At 36.1% G+C, this 13,918-nt stretch overlaps 1 protein-coding gene across 2 annotated transcripts in view; it reads right to left on the bottom strand.

Moving 5' to 3' along the window:
- Positions 1-4,046: 4,046 nt before the first annotated feature.
- LOC134531099 (RNA-binding protein 42) overlaps positions 4,047-13,918 on the bottom strand; it is a 143,706-nt gene continuing 133,834 nt past the window's right edge. The window contains exon 7 of one of the 2 annotated variants that reach the window (XM_063366643.1): positions 4,047-4,481. In XM_063366643.1, coding sequence (XP_063222713.1) covers positions 4,399-4,481 — 83 coding nt within the window. In that variant the 3' untranslated portion in view covers positions 4,047-4,398. The remainder of the gene's footprint in view (positions 4,482-13,918) is intronic. The other variant, XM_063366642.1, reaches the window with a different exon arrangement.

Genomic DNA, 13,918 nt, shown 5'->3' with positions numbered 1-13,918 from the left:
GATTATGGATTGCTCCCCATATTGAAAGGGGAGTACAGGAAGTTTTCAAAATTCAGATGCAAAATGGTGAGTTTTGTGGCTTTCTAAGGGTAATTTATTGCTTTCTGAAATCCAATAGGTATAATATATTAATCATAAGAATTATTAAAAAACATAATTGTATGTCAACAAAATACATTTTAAATACTTATAAAGGTACAAAATTAACTGTTAAAATTAAACTTGTGTGTTAATATAAGGTGAATATTACAGCACAACACATACATTAATGTAAAATGTTACAAATCGCAGGTGAATGTATAGTTTCATTTCATTACAAACTAATCATCTGCCTTCCTGTGAAGAAAATTCATCCATGACAATATCTGGATGATTGAGACATTCATAGCTTGCCTCCTTTTCATAGATATTATGCCCAATCTAGTGAACCTTTTTTGAGTCATTGTAGCTCTGGATTTTGATTTAATCCTTCTCATTGTAGAGAATATTCTTTCATAAGATGCTGTAAGTAATATGTTGTAAGTTTACATAATACCGTATTTACTCGTGTATAGCACCACGATTTTTGCAACAAATTCCAAAGAAAAAAAATTAAAAACTTTTTCCCCATAAATAAATTTTACTAACATTTTGTGGTACCTGTTAAGTAATTACTTATGAAACAAATGATTATTTAAATTGATGTGTGGTGATGCATCAGGAAAATACTTAAACTCTGCTGTGTAGATGGAAGATAATGAAGCGCTGTATCGTCACAACTGGTATGAGAAAGGAAGGGAGGGAGGCAGGCAGGAACGGGACTATGACCATCAAGTAACCTTGACAGTTGATAGGACCACCACTCCCGTCTCGAAGCTTCTACACAGATATTTCAACTGATAACACATTTTTAGGGACACGCAAAATGAAGCGTGCCACCCTACGTTGCTAAGCTGGCGCGGAGGACTAGATGACTCACCGGAGGAAGTGGGCGGGGGACTGGTAACAACATTCTCTCTCTCTCTCTCTCTCTCTCTCTCTACTAGCTTCTGCGCTGGCTTTCTGTAGAGGGGGGAGGCCTAAAAATAAACAAGAGACCATGATATGCGAGCTTGCGCGCGCACGTGTGTGTGTGCTGTGAGCATGTGTGTGTGCGCGAGAGACCAGGTTGTGTGTGTGTGAGTGTGTTTGTGAAAGAGAGGCCTTGTTGCTTGTGTGTATGTGTGGGGGCTGGCAAGAAACTTCACCCGTCACCGGGCAGTTAACGACTTCCACTCCTCCTCGCCTCACTTCCCCCCCCCCCCCCCCCGTGTATAGCGCGCATCCTTATTTATTTTTTTCCTTTACTTGAGGGGAAAAAAGGGCGCGCTATACACGAGTATATACAGTATGTTGTAATACTTGGAATGATGGGAAATCAGCTAAGTCTTTGAAAACATCTAACATATGTTTGTAATCACAAAGAATTGATTTGCCTAAACTACACTGTTCTTTTAGGTTAGATGTAAAGACACTATCTTTACCATGAAGTTCTGCAAAATGACATAAAATGCCTGGATTTATAAAGATTTTTGATTTCGGGTCACAGGCTGAGATACAAGATATTTGAATATCATTGTCTGTGAACTTTTTTTTCATTTTGTATAATTTATTGTCTAGCACATTACAATTTTCTGCTTTTAATTTAATCTTGTGTGCACTTTCACACACTAAGCATTTCAATCTTTCCTTGCCAGTAGTCCAGAACGAAATAATCGTGCTTCTGTTTCCGGGAATGGGGCAAGCCAGCACCACGAAGAGTCAATTTCACAGTTTTTGCAAATCTATATTGTGTCTTGATAATCTTCTTCAAACTTTTCATCTGTTCGAAACTGGCGTTACTGATCTGTCATTGCTGTTACGAGCTTAAGACATTTCTCTATATCTAGTGTTGATGACTGAAGTTGTTTTGAAAGTATTTAAAATACTCTCAAGTAAAACCAGAATGAAGACCATGTCAAAAGATTTTTGTTGCATCTAAAGACCCTTAGCTTCAGCAGCTTCTCTTGGTTTTGAACTTTCAGCACATTTCTGTAATGCCTTTATTATTGTTTATTATTGAGCCAAACTGATTCTTAAAAAAATATACTTCTTTATTCTTTGACACCCATCTTGTGTCACTGTGTTGAGGAACTGTAATAATTTTCCTTCCTGTGTTAGTTTCTTTGGAGAATGTAAACACATGGCACAGAGTTGAACAAGACTAAATAAAAAGCATGTATTGCTTCTAAAAGGCCTATGGTTTTGCTTTCATTTGCACATTTTTAATGACAACCAAGACCAAATTCAAGCGATATGCATAGCAAAACACGTGGCAAGGATTATTAGTCATCTGTTGGATTAAGGACTGTAATCCGTTAAATTTTCCCGACATAATGGAAGCATCATCATGAGACTGACTCGCACAATTTCTTATTTCAAAACCAATGGATTTGAAAAACTGTTTAATCGTGTGAGCTAAAAATTCAGCGGTGAGCTCTTTTAATTCAACAAACCCCAGAAACCTTTCGTTTATTTTTGATTCATGTATGTAACTGCAACAGATATTCATCTGTTCTTTGTATCCATCTCAGTCTTCATCATTACTAGTTTTTATTTCATCAACTATACTACCAGTAATTAAATTTGAAGCTGCATCTTAAATGTCACGTTGTAAATCTTTAGACTTGAACTTGGCATTTGCAGGCATATTTTTACGATAAGTAACTTGACCAATTCTTGAAAATTCCTTGAATTACCTACATACTAGAAACTGAACTTTACTCTCCTTGTCCTCATTTGAGACATCACTATCGCCAAAATGTTCTTCTATGTTATTAATTTGAACCTCCCAGTGTTCTTTCAAAGCAACGGTCTGGTGTGCAGAAAATAACACACTTTGTTCAAGTGTCTTTAATGTGTCCCTATTATTATTTTTTTCGCCATACGTTCATTAGTTTTAATAAAAACATGGCCAGTTTTCTTTTCTGTGTTACACCCATCCCTTGTACTTGGATAAGCAAAATTTGTGAGAGCTGGAATGTTCGTGCTTGCCTGCTATTTTACTTACATTTTTCCAGACATTATATCCAACAATAGTAAGGACTTCCCTGCCTATGACAGAAAATCACTGGCAAAATAAACAAAATTCAGCATCATTGCTAACCCAATGTTCTATCCAAGAATATTTATTATACCAGTTCCTCTGGAAGGGTGGTTGCTTTCCTCCTATCTTTGCCTAGGAAAATATAGCTTGGGTTGTTTTGGTTCATCATTAGCACATACGCTAACATCAAATGATCCTTTTAACTCTCTACTCGTAGGAGGATAGTCTACTGTATATCTTCATTGTTACAATCATTAACACTAGTAGACTCAACATCATTACATTTCTCAAGCATTGAGAGTTTTCCTTGGAAATAGAAAACAATTTTAAATAAACTAAAAAAGTTTCTATTACAAAAATCTTAGAATAAAACTCTGCACTGCACCAGCAAAAGATTCCAAAACAGAACTTAAGCCGAGTGGAATAGGTTTTGTTGCGACAGTACTGCCACTGCCAGTTTAATCCACTCTCAGTGTTGCCACACCATGCCACGTTAGATTATAATTACTCACAACTATGAACTTGTTGCACCAAAATACACATTGTGATATACGTAACTTGGTTTGTTTAAAAATAGATTAATTTTGTTTCACAAAAAATATTAATTTATTAATGTTGTACTTTACTTATAGTTTTCAAAAATACACCTAATGTTTTAATCAAAATGCACAATCATATTAAAGACTTATTTCAAATTTTCAATTCTGAAAATGTTGGATAGGACTGGTCCTATCCTTGGAGCCGCCACTGTCACGAAAGCTTGGTAATATTCATCATTACTGTCATTACTGTCTCGCATTAGGAGGCATTTTGATACCCTACAGCAATTGTCCAACTGTTGGCGATTGTTTCTGCAACAGTGTGTGCACACAGGTGATGGAAAAGGGGAAGTGTTGGGAGTCTGGTAGAAGTGGTTGAAGCTACAAAATTGAGTTACACAAGATGCATGAATGTTTGTGTTTACTAACATGTGTTAGGAATGTAAATTTATATTTCTGTATCTAGGTGTGTACATCTAGTTGGTGGTGTATATGTATCTTTGGTTGTTTCCACTTGAATATGATGTACATGTAACTGAACATACAAAACCTACATTGTCTTTGCACAAAATTTTTTTACAAAATATTGCTGCAATAAATAAATTTATTAACATGGACTGTTTCCACTGCTCAAGGTCCTGATTTTTCAGTTTTGTTTTATTTTTTTCATTACTGTGTTTGAGATTTTCTATTTGACAGTAAAATTAATTATTTCAAAGTGACAGTTAAAATTAAAATACAGTAATGCACATTATTTCACACACAAAAAAATTTCATTGTACGTGACATCCTCTTGGCCTGCTTGGCACTCACTTGGACACAGCAATAAGTATATACACCTGAAACAAATAATAAAAAATAAGTTTAAACAGATTGACCAAAGCCAAAGTATTTGTCATTAATAAAAGGATTTCATCCAATATTAATCAAATAATGTAAGTTGATTTGTTTTCACTACAACCATCAAATAAAAAAGAGATTTTGGCATTCCAAGCAAAAGCAGTAAAAGGTTATGTGGAGGAGAGGGAGGTGGTTTCATTGAACCAAGATGGTAATTGGGGCCAAATACGGGGCTTAAAAAGTATCTTGCAGTCAAATATGACAAAATACTTCTAATAAATTTCACATAGTACACAAATGCACTGTAAGAAATATAAATTTCTGTTTATATTTGGTAGCTTTTAATGACTTAGAAATATTTAATGTTATGTTTTATAATTTAGGCATTTAAACAACTGTTATATGAAAATGCCATTGAGCCAAGTGAACTGCAAGATCACACATGACCGTCCATTGATATTGAATGTGTTAGTGCTGGTAAATATGAGAAAGAAGGCTTTCTTATCCACTGCTATGCTTAGTGGCAACAAGCATCTCTATAGTTAAAAAGAGTTGTGTTTGAATGCAATGTGCTGCTGTTCCATGTTGAATTGTGGAAACTACAATGTAAAAATATAACACAGTGCATTTTGGCACCACATTTAACATCTAACAGTGGTTTCTCATGTTTGTGTGTGAGAGTTGCATGAAAGAAAAGGACTTACACAATGATATTCATAAAGCAACAAAGCATACACTGTAAATACAAAGGTAGCGACTGTAAAAAACAATTCCTTTAAAGCATATTGTTTTAAAATTGCTTTAGAAAAGTTTTAAAAAGTTGGGCAGATATACTTTCCAATTTCTTTGCTTTTTTAAAGGGCAGGAAATTAGTATCACTTGTAATTATTGTGTGTGTATATTATATATACATATTTTTATATATTATGTATGTGTCTCATCATTTAATTTGCTGATTACCAATAAGGAAACAACAATACATAGGTGTAATTAAGACTGAACTGAACATTAAACATGGCAAATTCATGTCTGCCACAGTAAATGTTGTATATTGCCTCCATCTAACGCACACTTGTTGCAAGTCTGGTTGCTTCAATTCCTGCACAACGGTCACTTTGTATTGTCACAAACATGGTTTTATAGCTGCTCTCAGCCATGTGCTGTATGAGAAGCTTAGTTTGGCTTAGTTGTTGCAACACTAGTGAGGTCCAAAAATAGTCACAATCAGGTTGATGTAAACCAGTCACTTAAAATCAGCACTATGTCTCCAGCTGTCTCAAAATCAACAAAATTTTTGACTTGGTTGGAACATCCTGCACACTGAATTCTTCCATGTATTTTATCAATTTTTTTTGAAGCACAATCAATCATTGTTACCATGCCTGCAAAGCTGGAACTTAGTGATATAAGAAAATAATGATGCCCTAACTGTATGAGTCATGAAAATTATCTTTCAAAGTTACTAAAAATAAGTTGTACTCTTGTTGAAACTGGGAGTTTGTTAAATTTATATGATATCATTTAGACATTTACTCTCTCTGAATTCTATTATTTATTTTGTTTGTGACAATTGGTATTTTTATTGGGACATTTCTCTGTTTATTTTGATATTTAAAAAAAAATGGGTGCATTGACACTACATGTGTAGGAATTGAAACTTATGTGTTAGAATTGAAACTTCACAGATAGGGGGATAGAAAATATTTTAAAATAAACTAATTTTTTAAATACATTTAATTATACATCAAAATAAATCTTTATTAACTAGTGTCCATGCTTTTAGGGAAATCTATAGAATGAATAAATGGGTTTATGATAGCTAAAATATGATACATAACATTATTGGAAAAGTCTGTACAAATTTTCACCATTCTAAATGAACTTAATTTAAATTTCAAAGAAAATCTTTGCTGTTTCCAGCATTATGAAACTGACGCACAGTAGTGTCACTCATAGGCGTGCGCAGGACTTCAATATTGGTGGTGCCAGATTATACAACAGCCCTGTCATTCACAGACCCCGAGCCTAAAGTGGGGGGTCCAGGGGTCCTCCCCTGGAAAAATTTGGTTTTGAAAGCGCAAAATGGTGCTATTTAAGGTGTTTCCGAACAAAAACATTAAATACACAGATGTAAAAATTTTAACATTTTTTATGAGGAACTATGGCTTTGAATGTTATAATCACCAGGAAAACTAAACTATTTACATTTTTAAGCTTTGTTGAGCCATAAAGTAAATTGCACAAATTGTTTGCACGGAATTCATGCTGGTGGCTTTAAAAAACCGTACTTACATGTTTTCTGAAGACGCCAAATAAATGCTAGAAAAAACATTCTCAAATGTTAAGTTTTAAAATCAACAAATCAAGGGAGTTTTTGTAACATACCTTAAATATGTAAAATATTAAAATAATAAAAATACAAAAATAAGAGTGGGCAAAAGTTTTAACTTTTGGAATACAACAAAAATGTTTTGTCGGCGACTGCATATAAGTCATCGAGTAGGCCTATCCTTTTAACTAACTAAACTCTCTTTTTTTTAAATAAACCCTAGCGGACGGCGGCTATTATACCGTGCGCCTGCCGAGTGGAGTGAACAGTGGACACCGAGTGCGCATTCTATGTAATTCGAGAACTATGAGAAGTATTTACATTTCAGAAGTTTCGTAGCCGTGGCCCGCGTGTACAACACAAGTAATTGCAACTGGCTTGTTTCCGTGTGTATAGTTAATTAGATTGATAAATGATATACTGATAGTGTTATGAGCACATATCTGTAACTCGACACGATTGGAAAACATATTTTTTTGGAAATAATATGGATTTTTGTAAGTATGTATTATTTCTGCTTGTAAAAAACAAAATAACGTTAACCCTAATGGTGGTGCCAAGGCACCTGTGGCACCTACCGTGCGCACGCCTATGGTGTCACTCCACTTGGCTGAGAGTGAGTGCGACTCACAATATACTTCTTCCTCTCGCACTTTTCATTACACTCTTATGCAGGCACGCAGGAAGCAAATATTTAATGGGGGGGCAAAGGAGAATATCATTATAAGTGGTGGATTTCACAAAGGGGGTGTCCGGGGGCTCTCCCCCAGTAGAAAAAAAATTGTATTCTAAGGAGCAAAATGGTGCTATTTAAGCATCTTTCGTTCATAAAAATAGAATGTACTACTAGCAGAAATTTTAACATTTTTTATAACAAATTAACTTAAGGCTCGGCATCACAAAACAGTGTTTACTTTTCAGTTTTCGCCTCGTATAATTCATTTGAAATGCAATTTGTTGCATTTTCCCACTCCACAAAGCACGTAAATTACACGCACATTCAAATTTTTTTTTTTTAGCATTTAAAATTTAAATAAAAAATAATTTTTCGAAAAATGAAATTAAACTTTAAAAAAATAATAATTCAAGATGGAAAAAAGCTTTTCGCAATAACACTCATATCATTTTATTCAGGAAAGTCGAAATTTTATTTTGGTATTAAAAAATAAAAAAGTCAATATTTTAATTTTTTTACTGTCAGACTCCCCTTAAGAATAAGTTTAAATGCGAACCCCACAGAATAGGCGAGTGAAGATGCTTAAAAATAACTGCAAATCTGCTTGATGAATTCTTGTTCAATGATTTGTAGATTCAAAGAAATTTTTTTATTACTCGATGGAATTATCACGAGCGACAAGCGGAAAAAAATAATGTACCGACATACTAAACTTTAATGTTAAATAGGTATATTACATATGGTTTTCGGGATCATGTAAAAATTTGTCTCAGTCTAAACTGCTCAAAAGTAATACCTGAGTTAAAGGAATCCAACTCTTCTTTAGGATCTTTGTCTTCAGAGGCATTACAGCCTAATGTGCACTGCTTTTTAGGCGGTGGTTGTGATCAACTGCAGGACTGTGCAGAACGGTTGTTGAAGAAAAAGTTGATGCTCTTCTGAGTCATTGTACGCCGCAAAAATTAAAATACTCTTATAAATTTTCTCCTTAAACCCTAAATGTTTTTCATCAATGCAGTTCTGCACTACTCACTCACGATACTACAGATAAATAAGTTTATTTTAAACAGTTCTGTAGTACGGCTCACAAAGTTTCTTGGACTTAAAAGCAAGACGATGCGGGGTGAATGCAAGGGTCTGAAGGTCAAGTAGACAAGGGTGGACCAAAACGAAGCGTAAGCAACGAGCGGAAAAAATACTGGTCTTATATCCCACAATAATATTTCCGCTATCAGCACTGTGAAACGTGAATATTTAGAATAAAACAAGAACAGTTGCCTTATTTATTGTGCCTGTACACTTATCGAAAAGTCTTAATTTATTTTAAGAATAAAGTAACGCACAGACAAGAAAATCCCACAAACCACTTAGCATTGCAATGAAGACAATGCCTCTTGTTCATCTGATGCAATGACCGGGCAAAACCATCACTTTGCCCAGCCATGAAATGTTATGGCCGGGCAGTCGCCTGGGTCGCCCCCCCGGTTCCTACGCGCGTGCTCTTATGAGTCGTCATCTCACTTTACCCTACCGGCTCTTGTATCTCTTTTATTGTGCCGTGTATTAGGGATTTAGGCACATTTTATTTAAAATTTTGTAATACTAAATATTTTTGGATATATATATTTTTTTCTTTTCTTTTCCTCTCATCTTATTTTCTTTACGGCCAGGCCCTCAGCCTCTGTTCTCAGAGGCGAGCTGATTCTCTTTCCCAGCCTCATGCTAGGCTAGCATTCTGGCTAATATTTCTCCCGCCTCCAGGCACGTCGGGGCCGGTAACTTTATTTCTTCGCGTGACTACCTTTTGCCTACAGCAGCTTGTGAAGCAGTGCTGAGTCCTGCTAACTCTGTCACGAATCGGTATAAGGTTCACTAGCAGCAAGACACGACAGGAGGATCCCGTGGGCCTTGTGTCCCACAGACCATGCATTTTTTGAAGCCATCCCCCGCCGGCTCACCCACCCTTTCTTCTCAGAAGTGGCTAAGAGCGACGACCGCACGGGTACGTTAACCGAAGTCAAGGCCATCTCAGGCTTGACAGCCGCAGTTACGATCCTGGACTTTAGCGACACCTAGCGACGGCTGTGGTAACTAATGCCACTTGTGAGGCGTCGGCAGCGCCGACACTACCGCGCTCGCGCGGAGGTAACGACAACCTCTCTCCCCTCCTTATGTCTCAGGCCGCTAGGTGGCACCACTGGTTACTCCATTACCCCCTAGCTTGACACACTCGTCGGCCACAAGTCGATTTATTAGTACTTCTTCTCGCCACCCAAAGATAGCGCCTCAGTCGCGCAGTCACTCCAGTAAGATCTAATTTTTTTATGCCGGACCCCTTCGGGTGGACTCGGTAATTCTCGGCTCAGAGCCTACCCCCCCTCCCATTCTCTAGGGACCCCGCGCTTATGATATTCTGGTGATATCCCGCGCTGAACTTACTTCGGTGCGCGCCTCCTGACTGACTGGTACCGTTTGTATCTGCGATCTTCGGCGAATCATCGACATCGTATATTATGTAGTCTTCTCAGACTAGAGGGATGGAGTCCCTAGTTAAAATTATTAACCAGTCAGTAGTTTATTTGAAAGTAGAGAAACTTAGTATTTTTATATAAATTATTTTCTAATTAATCATGATGACTTCCGTGGCTACCGCGAAACGTGGTTCGAGTCTTCGGAGACGAGACACCCTGTCCTGAGCGCCAGGACCAACACCCTGTTTTGGTAAGTCTTGACGTCATCCCCCCCCCTTTTTAATTTCCCTCTATTGGCCTTTTGCGCCATTTAAGTATACTGTCTGGAAACAGGTCTAATTCTTTGGAATTTTTGGACATCTGTTTCAGACAGGGTTCCAAGTTTGGGGCAACCAAAATCCTCTGCCAGAACCTCTGGAGTCGGTTCCTGCGCAGAATCCAACATCATTAGGCCTACTACCTCGATCACCGTCTACCTACAGCCCCGGGTGATACCTGCATAATTCTATCTTTTTATTCACGAACTCAAAAATAGTGTAACCCAAGTAAGACAGCGGACAGTAAAAGCAGTTTCAGGAGAAGAAATTTATATTGTGTTTTGCAAGGAATATATGTACAACCTTTAAGGTTACCAATTTTAATTTCATTCTTGTTTTTAAATATTTTAATTTTTGTTATACATTCAGGGCCGGCCCTATCGTATATAACGTTAAGGAATATCATATAATAAGTGTAATTGTGAGTTATGTAAATAAGATCACTTATCAATGAAAAACAGACTTTACTAAGGAAAATTTAATCTATAAAAAAGAAAGAACAATGATTAATAAAATAAGGAAGTCTATAGACGTAACAGTTGTTTTTATTTATTTAATATATAATAACGATCCTTTTACTCCCAAGTATTTGTAGGGAGTCCCAAAATTTTCTTTGTTTACTCCTAGTGTCGCCTCTGTTGTTGACTTTTATAGTTATTAATTGTGGGCCCCAGTAATCAAAGCTTCCAAATCTTTTAACCTTATTATTTAATTATTCTTTAAGACACTTGGGGTATTACATTATGTATATCAGAACTATCTCGCATACTCTCATTCTATATACCAATATAGAATGCCATATAAATATATTCTGCATGTTTTATTTTAGTTCTGTTTTCTTGCTGCTTGGACAAATAGCACTATATTGTAGTTATTTTGCTGCACACATAGAACAAGCATCTAACTGTCATGTGTGTCTGATGAGATTTTTTTTAAATCTCGTCTTGAGATCGTACTACACAGTAAGTTGGAAACTAGATTTTATCATTGTAGAGTTTGGAGAATAACATTTCACAAAGTATGGCTTTCACATTTTTCAATCAAATAAATTTTGACATAATTTAGAATATGTTTGAAAACATGTCAAATATCATTTAACCATACATCACTCCATTTAACGACAAACTTCTTAAAATGTCGAAATTGCTTGACTTTGGTTGGTTTACCTTGTTTTCTATACAATAAAACACTCTATATAGCGTCACACTCACTCTATTTAACGACAACAATATGGCATTCTAAATCATTAAGCAGTACTGTCTAAGTTGCCGAAGTTGATAAGAACTGCAGCTATGTACGTTCTTTTGTTTGCTGTTTTGTTGTTGTATTATCTAGCACATGTTTACTTTGACTGACGTACCGGAGATTCTAAGAAAATTGTCTTTTGTTTTTGTATGATAAACTTGCACATGTTTACCTTGGTCACTAGACTTTTGTCAAGTTGTTACACGTTATCATTATCGCAGTTGCTTACAGATTTTCGAACTGTAAACATGATGAGTAAACGAAAATCTTTGTGTATTGACGAAAAAGTTTTATTAATACACTCAATAGAGGCGGGAGAAAAGATCATTGATGTTGGAAGACGCTTTGGATTTAGCCGCTCTACCGTGCCTACAATATGGAAAAACAAAGAAAAAATTCTGCAAGCAGAGGAGGATGGAAAATCTGCTAAAAAATTAAAGAAATCTCAATACGAAGATCTGGATCAAGCGATGCTATCATGGTTTTATAGACAACGCCAGAATAATATGCCTGTCTCAAGGCTGATCATGAAAGCTAAGGCGGAAAAATTTGCCGAATAACAAGGATTAACACTGCTTTTAAAGTATCAGAAGGATGGTTCGGGAAATTCAAGCAACGTCACCATATCAACTATGGTATGCATGAATATGATATTCGTGTGTAAAATGTGTACTATATTAGTAAATACATATTATTATAGAATAGTAAAATTATATCTTTTATTTCTCTCCATTTATCAACCACTCTCTATAACGCCAATAAACGCTCAGTCCGTTAAGTGTCGTTATATAGAGTTTACACTGTACTTAGTAACAATTTTTAATTCTATATCTTTTTTCGACTGTAATAATAAATCATAACACAGTGTGGAAAATATTAATAAGTGAAGTGTTTAAAGCATTAATTTACATTATGATAGTGTCCTCATTTTGCAGGAGACATGGGCTCGATCTAAACACCTTGGCATGTCCTAACTTATGAGCACTAAGTCGGTACCCAAGAGTTTGGGAGGCACACCAAGTGTGGCGTAAAGATCTAGATTTAATATCATTTCAAATGCAAGATTTTCAATAATGTCCTCCAACAAAAAAAAAAATTGTTTTCCAATATGTACTTAGTTAATTTATGTAATTCAATCCATTTTCTGATTGTGACGTATGCTGTGACAAAGTAATGTTTAATGAACGTTTCTTACTTATTTTAGAAAAAAAAGCAACTATAAAATTTAAAGTCGCTTTGTAGCTTTCAGTAAAGAAAGTTCTTCCTTTTTCTAACTTGGCTGGTGTAATCAAGATTCAAACTTAGCCCTTTGGTGCATTAACTGATTAACTGAATGGACTTAATACAATACCAATAACTGCTGTCTTCCTCAAGATTTGAGTGTTAGATAAAAATTACTATATTACATGTAATTTGTATTCCAGAGCATTAATAATTCAACAATAAATTGGAAAGTGGCTGTAATTCAGAAGAAAAAAAAAGTATAAAAAATATAACAGCATGAAAATGGCGTGGCCTATTTTTGGATGAAGGAGAGCCCGATCAGTCATTGGCTGTTCGTTCTTGGGTAATGATTGGCAAATTGAGATCTGTGGTATTGCAGGCCAGCTCGGCTGTCTTGTTGGCATATTCTGTTTATAGTGAACTCCTGATGGACAGATTCACTTCTCATTCTCTGGTAGAGCTACAGAAGTGGGTTTCTGAACAGGTGCGGCCCAACAAGAAGCCTTCCAGTGTAATCAAACCTGAATTTTTCTCAACTGTAAAAGGTGGCAAAGGTTGCCGTCTACCTGTGGATGGGGTGCACTGTTCTCCCCACCAATGCATTCCGACACTGCTTCACCTCAGTATGGTATTCTTCACCCTTTTCAAAGACTTCATGGCGATCAGATGTTATAAATCATAATTTTATCATTCAACCAATCCGATACAGCCCCTTCTCAGGCCTTGAGCCACCCTTCCCAAACTGCTCGTGGCTTCGTTGCGTCACACAACATTGCAACAGGCTTTTCTGGTTTGCAAGGCCCATGCAGGACTTCTAGAACACATGCAAGAACACAAGTGCAGCTGTTGTACACAATATTCCGCATATGGCACTCGTGTTACACTTTGATCTACAACTCCACGTTTCCTTACACATCTGGCTAGAAGTTTTTAAGGGCCTATTCATTTTCATTGTTTTAATAAACTCTTAATTCTTGATGTACGATAAATTTCCTATCCCTTATACAATTTTTCAGCATACTACATGGCTGTTATGATGAACAAAGTATTTATTATATCCTTATTTCAACTCGTGTCCCATTTAGATAAAGAGCAATATTTTGAGGTCATTCTCCTACTTCCAGCAAAATGGAGCCACCAGCTTTACTAGGTGATAAAAATGCATCTGGTGGCA

The sequence above is a fragment of the Bacillus rossius genome, chromosome 3 (assembly GCF_032445375.1).
Source record: "Bacillus rossius redtenbacheri isolate Brsri chromosome 3, Brsri_v3, whole genome shotgun sequence".
NCBI classification, from domain to species: domain Eukaryota; kingdom Metazoa; phylum Arthropoda; class Insecta; order Phasmatodea; family Bacillidae; genus Bacillus; species Bacillus rossius.
This window is presented reverse-complemented; position numbering and strand designations above follow the sequence as displayed.